At 32.2% G+C, this 23,401-nt stretch overlaps 1 protein-coding gene and 1 non-coding gene across 2 annotated transcripts in view; one reads left to right on the forward strand and one right to left on the reverse strand.

Annotated features, from left to right (window-relative positions):
• Positions 1–3,414: 3,414 nt before the first annotated feature.
• TRNAG-CCC (transfer RNA glycine (anticodon CCC)) lies at positions 3,415–3,485 on the forward strand. Its single transcript has one exon. It is a non-coding gene; the product is annotated as a tRNA-Gly (tRNA).
• A 1,380-nt stretch (positions 3,486–4,865) lies between these two features.
• Positions 4,866–23,401, reverse strand: part of LOC144553800 (putative disease resistance RPP8-like protein 2) — a 61,383-nt gene continuing 42,847 nt past the window's right edge. The window contains exon 4 of the mRNA XM_078301994.1: positions 4,866–5,393. Within this exon, the coding sequence (XP_078158120.1) occupies positions 4,866–5,393 (528 nt within the window). The remainder of the gene's footprint in view (positions 5,394–23,401) is intronic.

Genomic DNA, 23,401 nt, shown 5'->3' on the forward strand with positions numbered 1-23,401 from the left:
GTTGTATATTGTGCTGTTTTCTTCTGATTAAGTGCTCATTACCCGAAATCTTGAGAAATTCGGTGCATATTGTGTCTCTTGGCTGTGATTCGGTGCTTTCTGATTTTCGTTGCTTGTTGATTTGGGACGGTTGCGAGGCGGGGCGACATTGCTGCCTTGGTACCGGCCGTTTAAAAGAGAGACACCTAAACCTCGGGTAACCCTTCAATTGCTTGTTTTATTGTTCGATTTGTGCCTTATCGGATTTATGATGATTATGCTTGACCTCGCGGGTTGTTGATTTTCCCGGAGGCAATTTTTTGGGTTATCTTTCCTTGTGCTGTGCACTATTGAGCTTGATTTTTCCCTTGTCGCTGTTGATGTTTGGTGTTGTACGAATTACCCGAATTTGACGTTCGATATGATCATTGATGTCATGCCGGCTTGTGCCTTGTTTCGATTCTGACCTTGCCCTTGCTATTGTTTTCCTTTTTGCTGGTACAGCACCTGTGTGGTGCCTTTGCTTCATGTGGTTATGCTTGTTTGTGTTGGTTGGCCGAATTCTCTGTCTGAATGCTGTGATTGCGATCCTGAGTGTTGCTGTGTTATAATTGACTTGTAGATTTATCAGAACTTGAACTGGCAGGGGCCTATAAGTAATTTATTTAAGGCTTGGAGTTGATTGTCTTGAGTGGTTTGGATCCATTGATTAAATTTTAATTTTTTTTTAGAAAAACGCAAACATCAAATTTAAGTGACCATTTATTATTCATTGACAATATTATTCATTGATAATTAACCTTTCTATAATTTTGACAATATTATTCTCTTCCTTTTCTCTAGCTACTCTCGAATTATACAAGCAATGATAATATTTTTATTTTGTGACAGATAATTTTGTGACAGATATTTTTAAGTATGAAATGACTAAAATATTCTTAAATGTTTACAGTATACAAACTTATATATGTTTAATGGTTTATTAATTGGGAAAAAGATAGTAATTTTTTTAATTAATGTAGAGCTTTATTAAATATTTGTAATATATGAGATGTTTATTTAAACTTATTTAGTTTAATTTTTGCTTTCGTATATTTTATTATTTTGATACGAAAAATATATTTGTACGAATAATTAAAATTAATTTTAATTTGTACATGAAAGACAACGAAAGTTATGATGTAAAAATTATTACAATTAAATTTACAACTGATATTTAAAATTGTGATGTATAAATTAATCAAGGATATTATGATCATTTCATACATAAAATTGAGAATTAAACAGTGATTAATTGTTATAATTAAATTTAAAATTCAAACCTATTGCAAATTAAATGCTTAAAAATCTTCCATAATTATACCGAGTTTTTTAAAAATACCCAAATTTATTAATATTTTATTATAAATAACCAGATGTTTGGCAAACTAATATTTTTACCCAAACCGTAAGGAAATTTTACGGTTTGGATTAAAAATTCAAACCGTAAGATTTCCATACGGTTTGGGATTTTTTTTTTTGCTTTTTTTTTTTTAGCCCAAATTTGCACTTCTGGTTAACATATCAAAACACCTTCAAAAATCACGAAAATTTACCGACATGCATTGTTGACTTCATAGAATAATACTGTGAAGTTTCATAGAAAATCTCAAAACAGATCATTAGATATCAGCTTTCAAAAATTGCCCGAAATGCTGAAAGAGTGCTTCTGAGCCCAAATTTGCACCTCTGATTAATATATCAAAACACCTTCAAAAATTATGAAAATTTACCGACATACATTCTCGATTTCATAGAACAAGACTACGAAGTGTCATACAAAATAACAAAACAGATCGTGAGATATCGGCTCTCAAAAATTGCCCGAACTGTTGAAAGAATGCTTTTGAGTCCAAATTTGCACCTCTGATTAACATATCAAAACACCTTCAAATATTATAAAAATTTACCGACATGCACTCTTGACTTCATAAAACAAGACTGTGAAGTTTCATATAAAATCACAAAACAGATCGTGAGATATCGGCTCTCAAAAATTGCTCAAACTGCTGAAGGAGTGCTTTTGAGCCCAAATTTGCACCTCTGATTAACATAACAAAACACCTTCAAAGATATTGAAAATTTACTGACATGCATTCTTGACTTCATAGAATAATACTGTGAAGTTTCATACAAAATCTCAAAACAGATCGTGAGATATCAGCTCTCAAAAATTGCTCGAACTCCTGAAGGAGTGCTTCTGAGCCCAAATTTGCACCTCTGATTAACATATGAAAACACCTTCAAAAATCATGAAAATTTACCGACATGCATTCTTGATTCCAAAAATTCATGTCGGTAAATTTTCATGATTTTTGAAGGTGTTTTGATATGTTAATCAGAGGTGCAAATTTGGGCTCAGAAGCACTCTTTCAGCAGTTCGAGTAATTTTTGAGAGCCGATATCTGACGAACTGTTTTGTGATTTTGTATGAAACTTCACAGTATTATTCTATGAAGTCAAGAATATATGTTAGTAAATTTTCATGATTTTTGAAGGTGTTTTGATATGTTAATCAGAGGTGCAAATTTGGGCTCAGAAGCACTCTTTTAGCAGTTCGGGCAATTTTTGAGAGCCAATATCTCACGATCTGTTTTGAGATTTTGTATGAAACTTCACAGTCTTGTTTTATGAAGTCAAGAGTGCATGTTGATAAATTTCCATGATTTTTGAAGGTGTTTTGATATGTTAATCAGAGGTGCAAAGTTGGGCTAAAAAAAAAATAAAAAAAAATTCCAAACCGTAAGAAAATCTTACGGTTTGAATTTTTAATCCAAACCGTAAAATTTCATTACGGTTTCGGTAAAAATATAATTTTGCCAAACATCTGGTTATTTATAATAAAATATTAATAAATTTGAGTATTTTTAAAAAACTCGGATAATTATATCAGAAATAATACTCTTGTAGAACATATATTGCCTAATGTTGCTATGGAAACTGAAACGTTTTTTGTTATCAAAATTTTATGATTTCACTAAAATAATAATTTTAAATAGCTCCATGAACACGTGAAGGCAGTATATTCAAGAGAATTCCTATGAAATTCAATTTTCTTTAAGTAAAGGTTGGAGGTCAACCCATTCAACTATATATATATTTAATATTTATAAATAATTTTTTCATTTGGTTTTTGAACGTGCAATCTCCCAAACAGAAAGAATTACCTTTGCTATTAGATCAAAGGCTGGTTCACAAAATTCAAATATGTTAAAAGTTAGTTTGTTCCAACTCTAAAATTTAATTTATACTTCATGTCTTCTATTTATACAACACTCACCAACTCATTTATAAATAATATAAAGGTTCTCAAGTTAGTCAGACTCTGAAACTGATAATAAAGCATACGATATTCCTAAAATTTAGAATTATTATTTCTACAATATTAACAACAAAGCGCATCTGGTGTAGTGGTATCATAGTACCCTCCCACGGTACTGACCAGGGTTAAATTCCCTGGATGCGCATTTTTAAATTTTATTTGCTTTACTTTCAAGTCTTTTTGTGTTATGGCCCATTATAGTTTATAAATTGTTTGGACTCCAATCGAAATATAAAAGGGGAAAACAATTCATGAGTTTACATTTAATTTAAATTTGTATACTTGTCTCTTCATTGGAACAAAATTTTCTTAATTGATATAACAAACTTTATTATATGAATTAATAAAATTTTGTTCCAATGAAGATCAGAGATAAATAAAAATAGTTATATATACCTTATGTAATTAAGTGCATGTTTGATCAAGGTTATCCGTATAACTTAACCATCACTTTTATTCGTATAATATTCTTTAAATATTCTCTCTTTTTTATTATTCGTAAATCTGAATTTAGGTGAGTGGCTTTCATGTTATATCAAAGTTTAGGGAAACATACTATTCAACACAATCTCCATATGAAAGTGTACTTGAAAATCAAATTTTAGATTTTTTTTTTTTTTAGAAAATTTGCTATTTTTTAGATAAATAAAATCACTACTTTTGAATGGGTCAAAATCTTTAAATCAGGTTATAATCTACGTTTTGATTTTCAGATTTTTTTTTCTTTTAGAAAATTTCTAGTTTTTACATAAATAAAATCACTACTTTTGAATGGGTCAAAATCTTTAAATCAGGTGATAATCTACGTACCTACCTAAAAAAGAGTAATTTTTTTTAAAAAAAATATAAAATTTGGTTCGAAGTTCATTTCATATGAAAATCATGTTGAGTGGTTTGGATCGACTAATTAAACTTTAATCTCATTTCTGTCAGAATTATATTTTAAAAAAAAAAAACGCAAACACCAAATTTAAATGACCATTTATTAATTTATTATGTTTTTCTTCCACCCTCTTTCGGATAATTATATACTTGGAGTCTAGGCTAACAGTAATCATTATGTTTTGTCTAAAACTGTGAACTTTTTAATTTTTTTTTTAAATAGAGTATTTAATATTACAACCAAAAATATACTCACAACAATGATATATAAAAGAAATCATTCATAATGTTACATAAATAAAATAAATAACATCAACCCATGCAAAATAAAAGAGTACAATTAAAATTAAATAAAAATGAAACGTATCGTACGGACTATAGAAAATTAAACATAAGGAAAATTTGAACAACCTCGGAACAACAAACTAAAAAGGGGAACTTACAATCATTGAGACTCAAAATCTAACCGTTCGTCTCTACTTGCATTCTTTCGTGTAGTCTCCTTTTATTGTTATGCTAACCAACCCCTGCAATAATTAAGAGAAGAACAATTAATTACAATGAAAACAATAGCAAAGTGTATATATATGAGCAGCAATCAAGTAAAGAAATGTTAATTACAACCAAAGAAGAGCATGAGGTCTCACTTTTCTTTACGCACAAATGGGATGTGGTGAATTTTGTGTAGATCTTCATCTCCTTGCATAGATTCACGTAGCTCATGTGAGGGCCAATTTACTACTAACTCTTGAAGAGTCAGCACCTTTTGTAGTTCGGGAAGTGCGTTCAGCCTCTCACAGTTATGAATTATGAGGTGACGAAGGACAGGCATAGCTCCCTCTTTTATGTCCCAATGACATAGATCTGCCAGTACAGAGAGCTCCAGTTTTTCAAGGTTAGGAAACCCTCCGGTTGAACAAATCAGCTTAGTTCCCAAATATGAGTCTATGCCTAAATGAAGTATCCTGAGGCTCAGCAGCTTCTCCAATATGGGCATTGGATCTTCCTCAAGTTTAGACCATTGGAGCGTCAATTTGGTTAGGTTTGGTGGGAACATCTCAACACTTGGAACACATATATATCTCATCCACTCTCCTTCGAGATTTAGATTTTGTATCTTCCCATGACAAGGTAAGTCCGTTGTACCACCAAATGGTAGCATCCCACCTCCCTGTAGAATATCCAAGTAGACCAACTGTTCGGTCCTTCTCAGCACAGCCTTGAAGTTTTGCCACATTTGTAGAGCCCTTTCATTATCTCTACTCCCTTGAAAGTGAATCACTAATGTACGTAAGTTGATACAACATGCTAATTCCCCTATTCCTGTCTCTATATTCACATGCTTGAGTGTTTGTAGATTTGTATGTTGATCCCATTTTAAACGGAAATCGAAACCCCAGTTACCATATACATGTTTTAGGGTTGGAATTAGGACATCCAAAACAATAAATCGTTCAGAAATTGACCCCTTTAAATCAATGGTTTCTAGATTATAGAAGGAAAACTTCTTAAATAAATCGTTTGGAATTTGACAGTTTCTTAAACCCAAATACCTCAAATGTACCAAGCCCTTCGGCCACTGTCTCTGGGTGAATTGTCTCATATCTACACTCTGCAAGGTTAACACTCTAAGTACACTAAAGCCACTATAATTTAATTTGCTAAAGCCACAATCCTTTGATGAATATCGGCCAAAACCAAAACAGAGTAAAGAACGAGTGTTTTCTGAATAAACACCATCCTGTGTGAGAGTGGAAAATTGCAGTGCCGCACGGCGTGGTTTTATAGCAGGCAGTTGGTTAACATCTTCGCCTTCTTTTGAGAATACGGTGAAGAAGTTCTCCTCTTTGGCTTTAGTGATAGCCAAATCCCGTAGAAGATCGTGCATATTGCAGTATTTACAGTAGCCGTTCCATGATTTTTTAGTAACTTGAATCAAGCACCTACAATAATATTTTTCATACAAATTGACATCAAAGAAGTAGGAAAATATTTGTTTTTGAATAAGTTGGTATTTCTTCAAGTCAAATTAAAATCAAAAATTGATAAACGCTTGGCTATATCTTTCGTCCAAAGAAAGTTTTTATAAATGATGAATGCTGAGATATATATATATATTTAAGTAGGTATTCCTTACGGTGGTCCCACTAGGATTACCGAAATGAGGTGATAGAAATATAAAATATATTTAGGAAACTGCAAATGCTGAATTTATTATTATAAAAATTCTTACTCAGCCAATATGTAAGTTACATATAAATTTGGTTTGAGTTAGATATATTTTGTTACATTATATATTTTTCTATATGGATAAAATTAAAAATTTTGGTATTGTTTGACGGTGAAGCAATTAATTAAGAATATGGCTGTCCTCTTTTATTTAGGTCTAAAAACTACATCTAATACTCATAGTATTAATTTATTATTTAGATAGTTGTATCACTTGTATGAAAATATTTATCAGTAACGCACTCTTAACTGCTAACTAATATATCAACAAAAAGGCTGTTTTTCTATTAGTGACGGGAGTATCCGCGAGAGTATACATATGGTATCTTTTGTGAATATTGTCTCATTCTTGTACTCTTAACTGCTAACTTAGGTTGTTGGCCGGTATACCGTAGCATACGTGTGCCGATCGAGGGTTTCAGATATCTACAACAATATTCTGAACCGTTCAAACTTTTTATGCACGAATCTCAAAGCCAATATTCTGAACAGGCATTGAAAAATATTTGATCCGGCTTTATAACTAACTGAAAGTTTGAGGTATTAAAACCTACGGGCTTCCACTTCCATTGAAAAATATTTGATACGGACTATGTTGAGGTGAGAGAAATTTCTAAAAGTAACTGTTTTGACCTACTTTAATCAAAAAAAGGAAGCATCTTCAAAAAAACTGACGCAATTCTTACCTTCAAGTTACTGTTTACCGAACAAATTTTTAGTTTTCCAACTAGATAAAGTTCTTGGATTATTAGTCTGTTAGAACATTTCATCTTTTAGCAAAATATTAAAAACACAACAGTTCTATATTAAAGCTAGCAGGATGACAAACTCCTGTCATGTGGTTATTTTTTAAAAGCAATTTGCCATTTATTTGAACGAGACGATAAAAAAAAAAACTAAATAGCCAGCATTTTGAGAAAAAAAAATCCAAATCGTTTCTAATTAAAATACTTGGCCAAATTGCAGAATCTTTTATTAATTTAATTATCTTTTTCTGATTTGTTTATCAAGTGTACAGGTATAACTTTCAATAACTTTAGTCAAGTTTGAGGCTTTTGTCAGTAAAGATGTTTAAGTAAAGCGTTGTTAAAAGTTTGGATTTGACACCTATTTCCACTCCTTTTGTCAGCAGGAAAATAGTAAAAAAAAACAACAAAAAAACAAAAAAAAACCTAGTCATTACCAGTTTACTAAGTAGACGGTCAAAAGAACCTCTGAGAAAACCCAATAATTACAACACCTAGACAAGCAAAAAGACAATATATAGAAGCCAACCCATCCGTTAGAAAGGATTTTTTTTATTTATAAAAAATATTATAAAATAAGAGAGAAAAACCAAGAGTTCCTCAACTTTTTTATGCATATATAGAAGGATGAAATTTTACCGATCAAAATTTTAGATTGGTAAAAAATTCCCCGATCCAAAGGTTTTCATTTTTAGATCATTGGTTTGAGTTACAAACGAGAAGAGTGAATAGAATTTTTATTTTTAGAAATTATTATCAAATAATATAGAAAATAGATGGAATACCTTAGAATTTTGATGTACTAGAATAATCAGGACCAATGATCTAGATCCAAAGTTTGGACCGAGATTAGTGGATCGGAATTTTTAATCAACTTTATTATCCAAACATATTTCTCTTTGCCTCAAAATTTCTCCATATCAGATTGTGTTTGGAGATCAAATTTTACATTTTTTTTGAAAAAATTTCACTATTTTTTTAGAAATTTCAAAACCGGATTTTAACATGGTAAAAAATATAATAAAAAATAATAAAAAGTATTCAAAAACACAATTTTGAAAAATTCTTAAGAAATAGTAAAATAATTCCAAAAAATGTAAATTTTGGCCTCCATGCACATGCTAATATAGAGAACATGTTGAGCGCTTCAAATTAATTATTTGGACATTAAAAATGTAAAAATAACATATAAACATATGCCCTCATATGCTTATACAAGTAAAGTAGCGAACCTCTCTATCAGCTTGCTTCACTCTTTTAAAATAAAATTTTGTCAGTTATGGATTTTTAGATCTACTATTATGTCTTGTTTAATTGGATGAAGGGCAGAAGAAAAGTGGTAAGACGAGAGAAAATTTCATAAAAAGTTTTTATTTGATTGAAAATTTAATAGACAAAGACGTTATTCTTTTGATTTACTGTAATCTTCTAAAGTTTTTATTTTTTTACCCTTCAAATTATAGTGTAACGGAAGAAGACAAGATCAATCAAATAAGAGAATAAAATACAAATTATATCCTTGACCTCCCTTTTTCTTCACCTCCGGGTGGGTGTTGTCATTGTCAATTTTATTACTTAATTTGGGTAAGCCAATTAATTAATTTATGTTAGTATGTACTCAAATCTCTTCCTCGTCACTCATCGGTTCAATTTATGTTTGTACCCGACCGATACCGTTCTAACTCGGCCGAGTCAACTTGGACTCGCCGGATTGGACTCGGCCAATTTTCCAATCCATGTATATATCTACAACAATATTTTGAGTCGAGCAATGTTGAGGTGAGAGAAATATTTAAAATAACTGGTTTGATCTTCTTTAATTGATACCTCATTAACTGTGTACAGTCTCATTGCAGTAAACTTAATCTTGAAGTAAAAGATAAAAAACCCTGGTTGGCCTTTAGGCTGTGCTCCAGAACGCGGAAGGTAACGCTCATTAAAGGGAAGGGAGGGGAGACGCGCTCAGACCGCTGCTGCCCGTCTCGTTTACTCGCTCCATAAAGAAGGAGATCGGAGAGGAGAGGAGAGGAGAGGAGAGGAGGGGAGACGGCACTGTGGCAGGGGGAAATCAAGTGTACAAAGCTGCGAAATTCGTACCCCCCGATTCGGGGTGTAGACGAAGTAACACGAGCGCGTTCCTCTTCCTTCCTCTCCCGTCCCCTTCCTCTGTGCGACAGGCTTCTGGAGCACAGCCTTACGACTCAACACAGAAAATTGTTTGGAACTTTGTGCATATCTTGTCTCTTTGATATTAATCAAATTAATCAAGATTAGGTTCGAACTCAATAAAGATAAATTAAATTTTTTTAATCAGTTTAATTAATCAAATTATTTCTCTTAGTTTCAAAATTTCTCTCTATTTAATTGTGTATGAAGGTTTTATTTTTAATGAAGTTTTGCAGGGAATAAATAGGCTGAATAGTCAAAATTTGCGAAATCAGACTATTAGAGAAACTGGAGAAGGCAGTGGTTGGGTTGATTAAATGAAAGACACACAACTGGTACTGCTGGAAGAAGATATATGGAGACAAAGGGCAAAAATCTTGGAGTTCATTAATGGGCACGACATCACCAGAAATTCCAAGGATCCACCGGTTAAAGCTATATGGCCAACAAATTGATCTCACACATGTACAAAGGCCATTGACAGTGGAGAAAATCAAAGGAGTCATAAGAGAATGGTCTAATGATAAAAGCCCCGGACCTGACAGGTTCCCGGGGGAATTCTACAAGGCATTTGATGACTCCTTACTCCCAGATATACACGCTGTACTTCAGACAAAATTACTTGAATTGTTGGACATGAGAGAATTTCTAACAAATTATTTCTATGAGGTACAATCCTTGACCTTTATGCATTAAAAGATACTAAATTTCGTGCAAATATTCTTATGTAAAATAAAATTTATTTGATATTATCATTGAAAATTAAATTTGGAAGGTAAAAAGGAGGAATGGTTAGAGAGGTAAAAAGGAGATCATGTACATATACTGGGTATTGATTGAATATCGGGGGAGTCCCTGGAGAGGACATCTTTTATACGTGATAAGTACCTTAAAAAATAGAACTGAAAAGAGATGTACCTTTCCACTAGCTCTTCAAGGCATTTCTCAGATTTGTCATCTACTGTTCCAGCTCCATTTTTCGGTATGAATCCTTCAGCCATCCACATTCTTGTAACGTGCACTCCTGAAATCTTATAATCTTCGGGAAATGCAGCAAAATAAAGAAAACAATCTTTGAGATATCGAGGTAAGTCTTCATAACTCCTGGCAAGGACCTGCGAGCACTGTATCCCATCTTTGTCGTGCCAATCTATGGTCTCGTACAACATGTTCCAGGCAGTGTAGTTGCGGTCCCTCCTTGTGAGGATACCACCTAGAACAACCAATGCCAAAGGTAGCCCACCACATCTTTTCGTTAATCCATTGGCCACATCTAAGAGATGAGCTGGGTAATTCTCAGGTTGTACATGTTGTTGAAAAGCATTTCTGAACAGGAGAGCTAGACCCTCATCTTGTCTTAGGTAACGGAGCTTATACGGTTTTGTGTTGCAATCTGCTGCTTTGGCAACATCAAGCGATCTGGTGGTAATGATCACGCGGCTCGCATTGTACATCTCGGGTAATGCCTTTTTTAACTGCCCCCAAAGATTAATGTCCCACACATCATCTAAAATAATCAAGTATCTCTTGCCGTTCAAGAAATAGTTCTTTAGCTTCACTGGTAAATCCTTATCTGCTACGGGTGGATCTTTTCTTTTCATGTCAGGTCTAACTTTGTAAAGAATTTCTCTCAAGAGTTCATTTAAATTGTACGTTTGAGAAATGGACTGCCATGCGCGAAAATCGAATTGTCCCTCCAATTTATCACTGTTTTTACAAAAAAAAAATGTTTTACATCAAGGAAAAATAAGGAAGATAACGAGAGAAATTTATTGTTAAGAGAAGACTCTTTCAAGTTTGAACCATGTATGTGTGCCTAATTTACCATGCATGGAGCTAAGAACATTTGGAGTCATTATTACCATCTTGTAAATTTTATTAACCAAAATAGAGAGGCTAATTTTGATTAAGCGTACATATTACGGTGATTATCTATGGAACAAATTATCAGAACTACATATATTGGGTGTAGTTGAGTAAGATTTATATTCATGTATGCAAATCATCATAATTTAACTCATACATCAGGCTGGATTACATGTATGAAAAACGTGCAGGTTTGCACTAGGTAAGAATTTCATGCAAAGTAATTGATTACTAATAATTATTCATAACAGTATCTTTCTTTTCCTGATTAGATCGAAGAATAGAATATCATCACTTCTTGAGAAAGGACAACAATTTAAATTTGGACAGTTGAGTTCTTCAGAACTAGTTGGTTTGGAATGTACCAATTTTCTCGTTATAGATTAATCGTTCCACAAAAATTTACCAGATTTATATATTAAAAATAAAAGTTTAAAAGAAAGGACACGTACCTGTTGTATAGTTTTTGGGCGAGCGTTGTCTTCCCGAGGCCGCCAGTACCCACAATCGAGAGCATCGTGCGCCTTGATTGTGCTTACTGCTGGTATGCTATATATATTGGTTGTTTTAGGGACTTGCGTCCAACAAAAAGGAATACAAAGGGTGAGAGTTGCAAATTTATTAGTTCGTAATTAGATAATGTCAGAAAGACTAAATTGCATTATAGTAACATTTTATCAAACAATGAAATTTGACAACATGTCTCACAGATTTATTCAAAGCCAATTTATTCCTTTAAAAAAAATAAAACAAAATGTCGGAATCCTATTTTTTTGTATATTGGATTCTATCTTTGAGCGATTATTGTAACTGCAACACCATTTTATGTTAGCAATTAATTTTTGTAATTATATATATATATATATATAGAGTACGGCTAACGCGCTTCCTCTAGCATATGGGCTGAAATGCTTCCGCTGAAAAGTTGAAATTTCAAAATCCAAAAAGTCGATTTGAACCGTTCATCTTCTTCTCCATATTAATATCTGCTTGGAGACCAAATTTTACATTTTTATGAAATTTTTTACTATTTATTAAGCCATTTTGAAAATCGTTGATCCAACGGTAGCTTCTGATTTTTACTGTTTGGTAAGCCACCGTTGGATCAGCAATTTTCAAAGTGGCTTAATAAATAGTAAAAAATTTCAGAAAAATGTAAAATTTGGTCTCCAAGCAGATATTAATATGGAGAAGAAGATGAACGGTTCAGATCGACTTTTTGGATTTTGAAATTTCAACTTTCCACCGGAAGCATTTCGGCCCATATGCTAGAGGAAGCGCGTTAGCCGTACTCTATATATATATATAGAGATGGGCTATGGTGCATTGCAATGCATAGGCCATGGTGTGCATTGGACCATAAATCACCGATTCAAAGTCCAAATGACCGATCCAAACCGTTCATCTTGTTATCCATATTAATACGTGCTTGGAGACCAAATTTTATATTTTTTGGAATTTTTTTACTATTTATTAAGCCACTTTGAAAATCGCTGATCCAACGGTGGCTTCTGATTTTACTGTTCCAAACAGTCACCGTTGGATCAGCGATTTTCAAAGTGGCTTAATAAATAGTAAACAAATTCCAAAAAATATAAAATTTGGTCTCCAAGCACATATTAATATGGAGAACAAGATAAACGGTTTGGATCGGTCATTTGGACTTTGAATCGGTGATTTATGGTCCAATGCACACCATGGCCTATGCATTGCAATGCACCATAGCCCATCTCTCTATATATATATATATATATATATATATATAGAGATGGGCTATGGTGCATTGCAATGCACCAACCCTCTTATGCATTGCACTATAATCACGGATTTAAAGTCCAAATGACCGATCCGAACCGTTAGATGTTTAATCCATATTGAAATGTGCTTGGAGACCAAATTTTACATTTTTTGGAATTTTTTTACTATTTATTAAGTATTTTTGAAAATTGCTGTTTTGCTGTGAACAGTAAAAACAGTAAAATTTTCTGGACCATCAGATCAGCGACTTTCAAAATTACTTAATAAATAGTAAAAAAATTTCAAAAAATGTAAAATTTGGTCCCCAAGCACATATTAATATGAAGAACAAGATGAACGGTTCAGATTAGTCGTTTGGACTTTAAATCCATGATTAATAGTGCAATGCATAAGAGGGTTGGTGCATTGCAATGCACCATAGCCCATCTCTATATATATATATATATATGAGTTAGGCTGGGGTGCTATGGATAGCATAGTGGTCTCTATGCTATGGCTCAATATTCGAGTTTTCAAAATCCAAACGGTCGATCTGAACCGTTCATCTTATTCTCCATATTAATATCTGCTTGGAGACCAAATTTTATAATTTTCTGAATTTTTTTACTATTTATTAAGCCACTTTGAAAATCGCTAATCCAACGGTTTTACTGTTTTGTGCAGCCACCGTTGGGTCAACAATTTTGTAAAATACTTAATAAATAGTAAAAAAATTCATAAAAATGTAAAATTTGGTCTCCAAGCAGATATTAATATGGAGAATAAGATGAACGGTTCGGATCGACCGTTTGGATTTTGAAAACTCGAATATTGAGCCGTAGCATAGAGGCCTCTATGCTATCCATAGCACCCCAGCCTAACTCTATATATATATTAATATCTGCTTGGAGACCAAATTTTACATTTTTATGAATTTTTTTACTATTTATTAAGCCACTTTGAAAATCGCTAATCCAACGGTTTTACTGTTTTGTGCAGCCACCGTTGGATCAACAATTTTGTAAAATACTTAATAAATAGTAAAAAAATTCAGAAAAATGTAAAATTTGGTCTCCAAGCAGATATTAATATGGAGAATAAGATGAACGGTTCGGATCGACCGTTTGGGTTTCGAAAACTCGAATATTGAGCCGTAGCATAGAGGCCTCTATGCTATCCATAGCACCCCAGCCTAACTCTATATATATATATATATAGAGAGAGAGAGAGAGAGAGAGAGAGGGGCTACCATACATTGCAATTAATGCATAGGTTTTTTTGTATATTGGATTCTATCTTTAAGTGTGTGTATATAAATATATGAGGAGAGATCCACTTATACCTTTTTTTAGTGACACCGGATTACATCATACATTTTCAAAGTCCAAATAGTTGATCTAAACCATTCAACATAATGGATATATTAAAATGGGCTTGCAAATGAAATTTTACATTTTTTAAAATTTTTTTACTATTTTTAAGATGGGTACAAAAATTCAATGTCCTGAAAACAGAGATTTTATAAAACACTTAACAAATAGTAAACAAATTCAAAAATATGTAAAATTTGATCTGCAAGTACATTTTAATATATCCATCATGTTGAACGGTTTAGATTTGACTGTTTGAACTTTGAAAAGTTTAAAAATGTAGGGTGTAATTCGATGTCACCAAAAAAGAATGCAAGTGGATCCCTCCTCTCTCTCTCTCTCTCTTTATATATATAAAGGTTAGCTAATATCAAATCGATTGTCCATAAGGTCCCATGCAACTAAATCATTTTTCAATTTTCAAAGTCCAATAATTTGATCCAAACAATTAGATATGCTCTCTATATGAAAATATGCTTGGAGATCAAATTTTACATTTTTTTTAATTTTTTTGCTATTTATTAAGCCACATTGAAAATCATTGATCCAATGGTCCATTCTAGTTTTAATGTTTGGTTAACCCACTGTCGAAACACCGATTTTCAATGTGACTTAATATATAGTAAAATTTACACGAGAAAAATTATATTGTTTGCCATAATGATTGAATATCCAAATTATATATGTATCCATATTCGTATCCGTTAATACCTGATTCGTATTCATATTCGTTTAATATCCAATCCGTATCGGTCTAACTTCATGTTTATTTTCGATTAAAATGTTTCTACCTCTTCATGCCGATCGTGATGGACATGTAGACAGACTGTCATGCACTATCATGGATCTAGCTATCTCATTATTTTACCCAATAATAGTCCTTTTATCATTTTGGCTTATTTGATATATATTTCACCGGTGTGAATGAATATAATACGATTTATTTATATGGAGGCAGAAGAATGAATAATATCGTAGTTGCTGGCTATGTAAAATATTGTTCACAGTTATTGTTGTAGGAAGAGAGTTCATGCGCCTCATTTACATCTTTTATTCCTCATATCATTTATTTATGTCTTGATCAGTCCAAACAGTTGATTCGAACTGCTCAACATAATATTCAAATTAAAATATGCTTGTAGATCATCAAATTTTTTATTTTTATTTTATTTTTTTAAATAGATACAAAATCATTATTGTTTGTGGACCATTATCCAGTAGTTCACATTCTCCATTTTACTTGGAATAGGACAAATGAACTGATAGCTGAATCAAAAATTTGTAGAAGAGGCCAAATGATTGTATTGTCAGTTCCAGATATGAAGATGGACAATGAAGAATGATTGGTTTCAACACGAAAATCAGAGCAGTATATATCATGAACTACAGGTTATGGTGAGCTATCTATTTTTTTTTTTTTTTTTGATAAAAGGCATATGCCCGTTTCATTCAAGAAACAAAGTTCATTACATTCCTACATAAACAGTACCATGTCAGAAGCAAGTAAAATACCAAAATACCAAAGTGGCAATACCAGGCAGATTCTAACAAAACTTAACAGGAAAGAAAATGTTTTTATCTAGCTAGACTAATTAGATAAAGTAGCATAAAGACTAAGTCGTGGTGCTGGAACTGCGATCTTCCTCCCCCGGGGGTTGATATATCACCAATTGCGTATCTTCTGGTTTCCAGATCCACAGCGGAATATCTTCTATCACTGCCAGCAGCCAAGTGGGGATGATGTCTCGAGTTTGCCTCTTGACTATATCTGTCCAATAATGCACCAAAGCAACAATCATTAGTACAATGGTTCTAAAATTCTTAATAGCTACATGTTGAAAACATAGATCATTTCGAATTTTTCAAATGGTCCAACAAACGTACTAAACATTATCAGAAAAGCAGTTTGGTAATTTGAGGGTAAAGAACTAGCAAAAGTAATTATATCTTGTAGTTTGGTCCGAAATTTATAATGATTATGGCTTAAGCCCATCCAAAACCATAATTGTTGGGTGTCATGATGAGCTATCACCAAGCACTACAGGTTATGGGGATGATTAGGGGACTTGAAAAGGTGATGATTATATCAAGTTACACATGTAAGTAATAATATCTTATTTTGCAAGTATTAATTTGTTATGTTCCAAGTTTATACCTATGAAAGCGAACAGGGAGACGATTGCAGGGATTGAGAAATGAGGACCATATATTTAGTGACAATCAGAGTACAACATTTTGTCTATTGTTGCTGCGGGTACAATACGAATACGGATACTAGAGTGGAAGGATTGAAATAATTATTCCTTATATTAGCATGATCTCCCTCACCTTCTTTTGTATACATTTGTCCGTTATTAATTGTATCATGTGTGGGTTCTCTTCTGGATTCTTCTTATTACTTATTGAATGTTTTACTAAAATGAAATTGTCAAGTATCATATTATTTTTTATTATATATATATTTTACTTTTTTATCGTGACATTTTACAAAAGATGTTTAGGTTAATTCTATATTCAAATTTTAGTTCCGTCCTGCTGAATAAATTTTCAAAAGTTTCTCTTGAAAATTGCACCCATCCATACGTTATATGGAGAGCATGCACAATGCGCGGCAGTTAAGAGTTAAGACTCAAGATGGTGTGATTAATACAACTACATAGCAAGTCAGATCCGAGATGCATTCATTTTATTTTGTAATGAATTGAGTTGACAATTCGTTTTTAATTCATTATTCAAACTCAGTGACAGATCTCGAGGTCTACCCAATTTATAAACCGCACTGCCAACTGCTTAATTATTTCTATTTGTTGCTCCTATTTAATTCATTATTCAAACTGAATGGCACATATCGAGGTGTTCCCATTTCATTTACTTAATTCCGTTGATTCGGTCTAGTTCAGATCTAAAATTTTTACTCATATCCTCAGAGAGAAAAATAAAAAATAAAAAAATTCCAGAGTTCCTCTCCATTTTTCAAAAATTGTAAAAATGCCCCTACTACTTAAACTACTACTTGACATTTTATAAAGAGGTCAGGTATATCCGAAATTTTGAATCTCATTTCAAATATTCACTCTCTCGAATTTTCTCTCATTCTCTCTCTCGAATTTTCTCTTTGGAGCAAAGTAGGTCCAATGAGCTCCAACACCGTCCGATCCGTATTAAAATCCGTGTGCTTAGAAATTAAAACAAATACGCATGGTTTTTAAAACAGATCGCACACATCTTAATACTAATAGAATAGTAATTGAGCACATGAAACCAAAGTAGATCTGATGGGTATTAGACCTACTCTGAATTCCTTAATAAACTCTCTCTCTCTCTCTCCATATATATATATATATATTAATCAGCGGGGTCTCAATTAATGTGATTTCAATGCTGGCTCTGATCTGATCTGCGTGGATCAACTTAAATAATTATAATATTGAATTATTTGGATACGGATATAATTATTTGTTAACAATTACTGAATCATGCATGCATGATCGATGCTTGGGATCATACCGGATCGACAGCATCTTTTTTTTTATATCTTATAATTATATATTAATAATGGATATGCATGGGGTTTAATTTTTCTTATTAATTACTTTATCACATATATTTACAATTTTCAAGATAATCGGGGATAATATAAAAGTTACATATATTTACAATTTTCAAGATAATCGGGGATAATATAAAAGTTACATTAATTGGTGTTAAAACTTAAATTTGAACAACTCAAAATTATCTATTTATAATGTGAAAATTCTTCTCTCTATTGTTATTTCTGTTTTTTCTTTTTCTTTTAGCGCTAATACATCGATTGGAATAAAAATAATAATTAAATGACTAAGTCAAAAAAGCAAGATTTGTAGGAGATAGCCATCTCTAATCCTTTATATTTAGAATGTATTCTCTGGTGAATCGTGATTAGCAAATTTTATTTCTAACAAATAGTGCCATTAACTCTCTCCTTTATTCACCTCTCTTGATCAAACTAAGTTATTTAATTAGATCTCCAATTAATACACTGCTCTCTAAGAAGAACAAATCTTTACGTGGAAAGACTTTGTTGCCATAACCTCGTGCTGCTCATGCTGCTTCTGCTCGAGATTTTGAAGAGGTTGCAAAGACTTGGTCGAGGGGATGGCCGGTACTTTGACTTGATCTTAAACTTTGTAATTGAGCTAAAAAGTCTTATCTATGCAAGTGTTATTAACAATGTTTTTTTTTTTTTTTTGTTTCCTAGCTCCAACATCTTATTATTCCGGGTTTTGGGTGGTTCCAAAGGTTTTCTAAAAACCGGCCAGTTTTTCATATTATTCCGGTTTATATACTTATTTTGTTTTTTATCTGAACCGGAACCGGATTAGAATTCAGGTCCGTTTTTTCCAGTCTAGTCGTCCAGTCCGATATAATTTTTTCTGGTGTAGCCGTCCGATTCGGTCCGATTTTAATACAAACATCTTGATATGCATAGTACCGAAACCCTAAATTTGGTCTAACATAGTATTATAGACACATCTTTTGTAAACTTCAGCCAATGGTACTATATATACATATCACGATTTGGTTCTTAATACAGATCAATATTTTTATTTTCAAAATCTTATCGTTCGATCCAAACCGTTCAGTATGATCTCTATATTCAGTATAATTATTAACTTTTTTCTAAATTTTATTTCTCTTGTTTTTCCAAAAGCTTGTCATTTTTACAAATGACGAACCATCGGAACAACCTATTCCTCTTAGCACCCATTACTTATTTCAATCTCAAATAACAATTTTCAACGCAACACATGGTATATATAATCCAATATTCACAAAAAAGGTACACACTAGGAAAACACCATATACACCAAATCCAGGTGGTGCATGTTACTTTCTGACAAACAGTCAATCCGAACCGCTTAATATGATATACATATTAAAATGTGCTTGGAGACCAAATTTTATATTTTTTAAAATTTTTACTATTTTTTAGATAGGTACAAAATCACTGTTTTTTTATGGTCCAAATGCAGTGATTTTGTATTTATCTAAAAAAACAGTAAAAAAAGTTCCAAAAAAAAAAAAATGGTCTCTAAGCACATTTTAATATGTATATCATGTTGAGCGGTTCGAATCGACTATTTGAACTTTGTAAATAGAGATAGAGACGTGAGATATAATTGAGGCACAAAATTAATGGTGCATTACAACCCTACTCTTAATCAAATAATAATGCCCGGCAGCAAGCATGTGATGCATGTTAATTTCTATGTGATGCATGTAACTTTCTATGTTACTTCGTATTTTCAATACAACCATGGATATAGCTAGATAAATTTTCATGTGATGCATGTTACTTTCTCATTATTACTTGTGTGTAATTAAAAACTGATTTCGAGGTTAATGCATGATACCCGGCATTATTATGCAAGTGTCCAAAAGTCATTCGTCTCTTGAAGTACACAAAAGTTTCAAGAGCAAAAAAAAACAAAGCCGAAACAATAGAAAATCACTTGATCTGAGAATTCTATACCATTTAGATCAAGTGATTTTCTATCTATCTAAAAAAATAGTAAAAAAATTCTAAAAAAATTAAAATTTAGTTTGTAAGTACATATTTATATGAAGATCATGTTGAATGGTTCAGATTGTTCGTTAGAATTTTAAAAACTCAAATATTGAGGCGTTGCACGGAGGCCCTCTATATATGCTACGCCGTAGCACCGTAGCCAACTCCTATATATATATATATATATATATATATATATATAACACGTTACATATAAGGGCAAAAATGTTAGTACAACTGTTCTCCCTAATTCGCGGTTCGAACTACATGAATAAAAAATAATTGAATATGAAGTACTTGTCCCTTCGTTGTTGATCTTGTTTAACATAAATCCATACCAGTTTGTTATTTCATATTTAAATTCCTTCAACATCAATTGGGTTGTATAATTAATTTTCTTTCTGAAAATTCATCAATATCAATCTTGAATAGCTGACCCATGATTTTTTTTCCCATAAAAGCGATTTTGGTTGCACGTTTTAATTTATTATAAAATTATCAGAGATTTACATAAAATATAGCGGATTAAAATAACTGTTACGGACGCTTGCACTACTACAAAACTGCGGTCTTTTATCAGGTTAAAACTGGAAGTGATAACAAATTGCCTATCAATGGAGACCAACATGACAGGAGGTACAATAATTCATCTAGCAGTACCACACCTATAGTAGGTAATTAACTAAATTCCATCGGTACAAAACACATTACAAAACACCTATAGTAGTACATTATGTACTGATATAAGAAATGTGATCCTTCTATCGGTACTGTGTATCGTGTATCGATACAAATGATATAATATTTATTGCGAATTTCATTTATAATATTAGCGAGACCCCCAATTTGCGAAGATGCGTATGTCTTCTTATTTTGTTCATGAATATTTGCATATCTTCTACATTTGTTTATGAAGATTCATGCGTATGTTTTATGCTAGTAAAATAGTTAAATTGTAAAATTTAATATTGTTGAATGTTTCTGATGATGGTCTATGTTATTTAACGTATTATTTTTTGTCTATGATTAATATTGCTAGCAAATTGAGCGGTTGGCTATTTTTGTAAATGAAATATAAAAAAATACTAATCTTGTATCAGTACATGATACAACACCGATAGGAGTATCACATTCCTTCTTTCAGTACATAATATATTACCGATGGAGAAAATTCTCCTGTCGGTAATGTTTTTTTTACAGATAGGACAAAGTACTATTGGTTTGAAACGGTTAAAAATATAGGAAGAATTTCATATATACCACTAAAAAACTGTGACCATCCAAATTTTTGTAATTACATATTTACCATCTAAAAATTCAATAACTCACATATTTATCCAATATAACTTTAGTATATATCAAATACACCCAAAATTCAGATTAATTATTTTAATGTTCTTAAAACTATTATTAATCAAGGATTAACTTAGCACCATCTCTTTCATTCTTTAGAACCGTTCTTCTTTATACCTAATATAAAAGATTAAAAACAGATATTCCAAACTGAGCCAATAACAAAACACAGATCCTCAAAATCAGTTACTACTTTGATAACTGATTGTGATATCAACGTCGAATTCAATATGAGTTATTTTGTTGGAAAAGTTAAAGTGGTTACCTTGTTTTTAGACGATCAAGCTGGAGTTAGAACTTAAATTGGAGTTTGCTGCCCCTGTTCTCTGAATTTAAGCAGGATAGACGAGATGAGGAGAGAGTTTAAGTAAAATGGGAAATTGCATAAAAAAAGATGGGAGATAAATCTGTGCCCAAAAGAGAAAGGGGTAGGTAAGGAGAATAGACTAAATAACATATTAATTATATTTCATATAATCTTAAACTAAACTAATCTCATTTTTTATTAATTGGATAAATATGTGAGTTATTAGATTTTTAGATAGTAAATATGTAATTATAAAAATTTGGATCGTATATACGTAATTTCATAGTTTTTGAGTGGTATATATGAAATTTTCCCAAAAAATATATTCTTGTTTCTTCTATCGTGTTGGTCTTATGTAGTAGTGTTGATTTCTCGAAAATATTTTTTGTCATTCTCTGTGCATCTGACCAACTTATATCCCGTGGTATAATCTAATATTGACAAGAAAGAGTCTAGTAACAAAATTAAGGCATGATTGGTGGTACCAAAAACATCTAATGAATTGATTATCCACACACCAACACACCACATAATTAATCAAATAATGTCCGGCAGAAAACCAATACAACCATATATATATACAATTTCCAAGGTATGCGCATGTTACTTTCTCGTAAGCCGTATCAAATTAAATACTGATTTGGAGGTCTCAATGCATGTTACCCGGCGGTCTTAATGCACTAAACAGAAGATGCAACCCATAATGAAAACTTTAATTTTAATTAAGAGTGAGGTATATATTTGGTGTTATGCATTTAGTGGGGATTGGTTGGTACTATATATGAATTAATATTTGTTTTTTCAAATTCAAACAATTACTCTGAATCATTCAACATGATCTACATATAAAAAAATGTGCTTATAAATCAAATTTTACAAATTTTACTATTTTTTTACTCTCTTTTTTATAGATAGGTAGTTTCACATGATATAAAATTTCTAGATCACTTGATTTTGACACCGCCCAAGATGAGTCAAAGCAGAGGAGAATCTAAGCTCTCCTGTTCACATGATATTGACCCCATTTAATTTTCCTATTTTTTATTTACGTTTAATTTTCTATATAATTTAGCGTAAAATGTCATGTCACGGTAAAATGGACCCATTTTTCGCATAAAGTTTGTGTATAATTGACCATCATAGTTCAAAGTTTTTTATATGATTGATTCATATGTGTTTAACCTTGTTTTTTTTTGAAAAAAAGGCAATATTGCCCATCCATTAAAAAGAAAGAGTTCACCACTAGGACTTTAAAGAAACAAAAACAAAAAAACCTGCTACCCAACCCGATACTGCACTCAACAAGAGTGGTATCAATGTTTCAGCTACTTTATTTGTGATATCCTCTTTGACCCACAGAAAAACGTAAGAACACTAGCTAGCACTCAAGCCAACAACAAAGAACACATGGTAACAAACCAAGATTATTACCGACAAGCAAATAAACAGACAAAATCGCAACTTTTTTGCATGTATATTGTCATGGCAGTAGTGAGAGCCCATCAATCTGCTTAATTGGCAAGCAACAGTGATACCATTGGAGAGATGTCCTCACTGTACAACTCAAGAAAATGTGGAGGCAGGGGAGGCATGCTTTGAATGGGAATCATATCCATATCCTCCGGAGCCAGAGGTTGGTCTGCACCTTGCTTTGTTTTGCCCCTGTCCAATAGTTCAATAAAGAGCAAATTAGTAAAATGATTTGTCTAATAAAGGGTACCCGTTGATTATCAAAGCAAATAGAATTTCTCACTCTCCATATAGTCCAACAAATAGCACAAACAACCATGAGCATGCCTTCTCTCTGTGGGAGAGGTAAGGACAAGGCAAAAATCTGAATATCTTCTAAAGAGGTCC

Source organism: Carex rostrata, chromosome 5, assembly GCF_964058835.1.
Source record: "Carex rostrata chromosome 5, lpCarRost1.2, whole genome shotgun sequence".
Classification (NCBI taxonomy): Eukaryota; Viridiplantae; Streptophyta; class Magnoliopsida; order Poales; family Cyperaceae; genus Carex; species Carex rostrata.